Below are 4,002 nucleotides of genomic sequence, written 5' to 3' on the forward strand. Positions count from 1 at the left end.
CGCTTTCCATTTTTTGTGCTTGTTACTCTTATGTAACCTCTAACCTTCGGCACTTATGTGACCCAATTGTGTTGACAGTGCCATAAAACTCTTATTTAATACTAAAACAAAACTCACTCTCTCCCTCTCTTGCTCACTTACTCACTCATTCATTCACTCACTCACGCAATGCATTCGTTCACTCACACCCTCACTCAATCACCTACTCACTCACTCACTCACTCACTCACTCACTCACTCACTCATCCTCCTCTCCACCAGGATGTCTTGGAAAACGAAGAGATCAAGCTAGACTGGATGTTCCGATACTCTATCATGCAGGATATCGTCCGGGTAAGGAATAAAATACCACCCCTCTCTTACAACTGATACACATTAGACGGGCCGACGGGGCTCTCGTGGTTTAGAGTTGAAGGTGTTCGCCTCTCATTTAAAGGTCCCGTGTTCGAATCCAGGAAGTGACGGAAAACAAATTTTTCTCTAAAATTGTCTTCCTTTCCTGCTCTTTAGCAATATTCTGTGTTCTGCTTTCGTCTCCACTTTCTGCCGCTACCCCGTCACCTCCTTTGCCCCCTCCTCGTGGTTCCTGACTCTTTCTGCAGCCTTTATGCTGCTACTCCTCTGCTCCTTCTTACTGCTGTCTTTCAGCCGCACCCCTGATCTTATGGTTGGAAAGATCTACACCTAGCTTTCTCGGACAAGGGCGAAAAACCTCGGCCATTTATTACAGTTTATGGTCGTTAAATGTCGTCATACACTCTGTCATATTTTATCGAGTCCATTCCTTTTTGTAATCGGATCATATTATGAGTTGTCCCTCTTGAACTCTGTTAGAAAAGGGTAATGATGCTCAGTAAAGGAAGTAACGAGATACATTATGGGTTTATAGTGTCATCTTTGCTGTTTTGTTAATGCTTTTTTCTTTATCGAATAAAAAGATCATCTTACTAAACTACCTTAAGGCAATCATTCCTTTAGCTAGAAAGGTTTGCTAGTCTTAATGTGTCACAAAGCAGTGGAATCGGGTTCTCGACAATTTTGGGGCATGTGTAGTTATTGGTATCATCTGAAAACTGATTTATTTGCTTTCTATGAGAAAATATTGACCTATCTTGAGAAAACGTCGAGATGTCTGCAATTGGAGCACGTGGGGGGTTGCCTCGTTTCAGAGATCGTGAAAATGGCAGCCAAGGGTTGGTGATTTCCAAAGTTTGAGAGTCTTTGTAAACTGAAAATTTATATTTTTTTGCCTTTAATTAGCGTTTTTTCTGTAAAGTTGGCACTGAATGTGGTTTTGTTTTAAAATGTATTGAACCACCCAAAAAATTAAAATGTGATAAAAATTGCCCAACCGGCGGAAAAATGTCTTCTTAGCTTTAGTGCCGGGCGGCGAGGTTCCCGATTATTGAAAACTAGGAATCGTAGGAATCGACTCCGAACCCAATTACTTACTTTCTAATGATGTGATTTGTTTTCCGGTGGTTACCTGGTTGGTGCCGAACATCTTCAGGATTTAGGATAACCTTGATTTCGGAACACTACGAAGCATCAACTTCTTTTTTTTTAAATAAATACTTTTTCAAAAAGAAGATTTTAATGATAAAAATAACTGGCAACCGTTGGTCTACGTAAAAAGGAGACGGACCTTAACTTCCTTAGTATTAATCGCGGGAATCGGTTCCAGAATCGAACTCTTCGCCCAGCTCTACTTAGCTTACAATATTTTGACGAGCGCCTGATTTCACTATTTTGACGAGTGCCTGATTTCACTATTTTGACGAGTGCCTGATTTCACTATTTTGACGAGTGCCTGATTTCACTATTTTGACGAGCGCCTGATTTCACTATTTTGACGAGCGCCTGATTTCACTATTTTGACGAGCGCCTGATTTCACCACGACGCCTCGCTTTTGTTCATTGTTATTCCACTGTTCTGCGTCGCGCACAGGGAATGACGTACCTGCACAGCAGCGAGGTCAAGTCTCACGGCAACCTGAAGAGCACCAACTGTGTGGTGGACAGCCGCTTTGTGGTCAAGATCACGGACTTTGGGCTGCACCACCTGCGGAGGCCAGAGGACGAGGCGGCGGAGGAGAGCTTTGCGTCTTTCCAGCGTGAGTGCTGTAGCTCTCCGGGCTTGGTGGGTCTGGATAGCAAGATGGACAAAACACGACAAATTAATTGTATCGATCTTCAAGAAGAAAACGAACTGATAGTGATAAATAACATTTATGTTGCGCATTTCCATTTTCTAAAAAATGCAAAAAAAACACAGTACATAAAAAAGACATCACGTCTTAAAAATTAATCGACAGGTGTGTACATTACACATTATCATTTCTTTTTCTCCTGTCGTTATCTTTTTGATGGGGCAGTGGGGCTTGGCATAACAATGACAACACATCATATTATCATCTCTCTCTCTCTCTCTCTCTCTCTCTCTCTCTCTCTCTCTCTCTCTCTCTTCTTGTCATCTAGTTGAAGGGGCAGTGGGGCTTGACATAACAATGACAACAACACCTCATATTATCATCTCTTTATCTCTTGTCATGTAGTTGATGGGGCATTCATCTTTCGTCCTTATCTCCCCTTCTTCTGTTTTATGTTTGTTTCTCTCTTGTAACACCTCTAGTCGTCTGGCCCTCATATGACCTTATGCAGTTGCGAGCCCCGTAAAGCTTCAACTAAAACTAAACGAAAACTAAGATGGAGCAGTGGGGCTTGACATAACAATGATAACACATCATATTATCATCTCTTTCTCTCCTGTCCACCCCCCCCCCTTTCTCTCTCTTTCTCTCTCTCTCTCTCTCTCTCTCTCTCTTTCTTTCTCCCCCCCCCCTTTCTCTCTCTTTACAGGCATGTTGTGGACGGCCCCGGAGCTCCTCCGAATGACTAACCGGCCCCGGGAGGGCACACAGAAGGGAGACGTGTACAGCTTCGCCATCATCTGCCAGGAGATCGTCTACAGGAACGGCGTGTTCCACCTGCAGAATCTGGACGTCAGTCCTCAAGGTCAGTACTAAGGCGTACCTTGGGCTGGGGACTGGTACCTGGGAGTACTGCTGGGTTGCGTCAGTATCTGGTGTGATACGTACATTTTGTCAGCTTTACTTCTCTTTTCATATTGAAATTTAATGAGAGTAATATATAATTTAATTTTTTTAATGTTTACCTGCATAATTTCCCTTGGGGATAATAAAGTATTATCTTATCTTATCTTATCTTATCTTATCTTATCTGGGGGTACTTGTTTGGTTGATTGGTTGGTTGGTTTGTTGGTTTTGTTTGTTTGTTTGTTTATTTGGGTTTTTTGTGGGGGCCAGGCTGGAGCTGAGACTTTGCTGGGTTGGTTTGGTTTGTGTTTTTTGTTAATTTTAGGTTGCGGGAGGGGGGGGTGGTATACTCTACTTTTTATCATGCTGTCTGGGGTGGCTAGAATTATAATATCGCTTTTGTTGTTGCAGTAAGTGATAATGTTATCATAGAGCGTGCTGTGTTGCTGTTATCGTTGTTGCAGTAAGTGATAATGTTATCATAGAGCGTGCTGTGTTGCTGTTATTGTTGTTGCAGTAAGTGATAATATTATCATAGAGCGTGCTGTGTTGCTGTTGCTGTTGTTGCTGCTCCTGCAGCTGTTGTTGCTGCTGTCGTCGTTCTTGTCGTTGGTGTTGCGATGTTGTTAAGGGCTGCCAGTGCCGGTGGTGGTGGTTGGTTACCGTTGAGTTGAGAGATCGATTTCCTTGCGGATTGCGCTGTTCCGTTCTGTAACAACATCAGCGCGTGTCTAGTTAACTGTTAACTAAGTTTCCGTTATTGAGGCTACTAGGGCTAGAATAATTAGCTTGTTTTGTTTTGGGGTTGTTAGGTAAAAACAAAAACAAAAGGTTGACCTACTCAGTTGCTGTTGATTTCGTTTTATTTTTTCTTCTTTGTTTTATTATGGATTTAATTTTTATGTTCTTTATTTTTCGTAAGTTGAAGTGGGTGGATGGGGGGGGG

The 4,002-nt window shown here is 42.5% G+C and overlaps 1 protein-coding gene across 1 annotated transcript in view; it reads left to right on the plus strand.

The window, feature by feature from the left end:
- The window catches only part of LOC101859273 (atrial natriuretic peptide receptor 1), a 42,798-nt gene that overhangs the window by 26,686 nt on the left and 12,110 nt on the right, over positions 1-4,002 (plus strand). The window contains exons 8-10 of the mRNA XM_035972548.1: positions 262-333; positions 1,949-2,114; positions 2,860-3,015. Coding sequence (XP_035828441.1) covers positions 262-333; positions 1,949-2,114; positions 2,860-3,015 — 394 coding nt within the window. The remainder of the gene's footprint in view (positions 1-261; positions 334-1,948; positions 2,115-2,859; positions 3,016-4,002) is intronic.

This window comes from Aplysia californica, unplaced genomic scaffold (assembly GCF_000002075.1).
Source record: "Aplysia californica isolate F4 #8 unplaced genomic scaffold, AplCal3.0 scaffold00737, whole genome shotgun sequence".
In the NCBI taxonomy this organism is placed as follows: Eukaryota; Metazoa; Mollusca; class Gastropoda; order Aplysiida; family Aplysiidae; genus Aplysia; species Aplysia californica.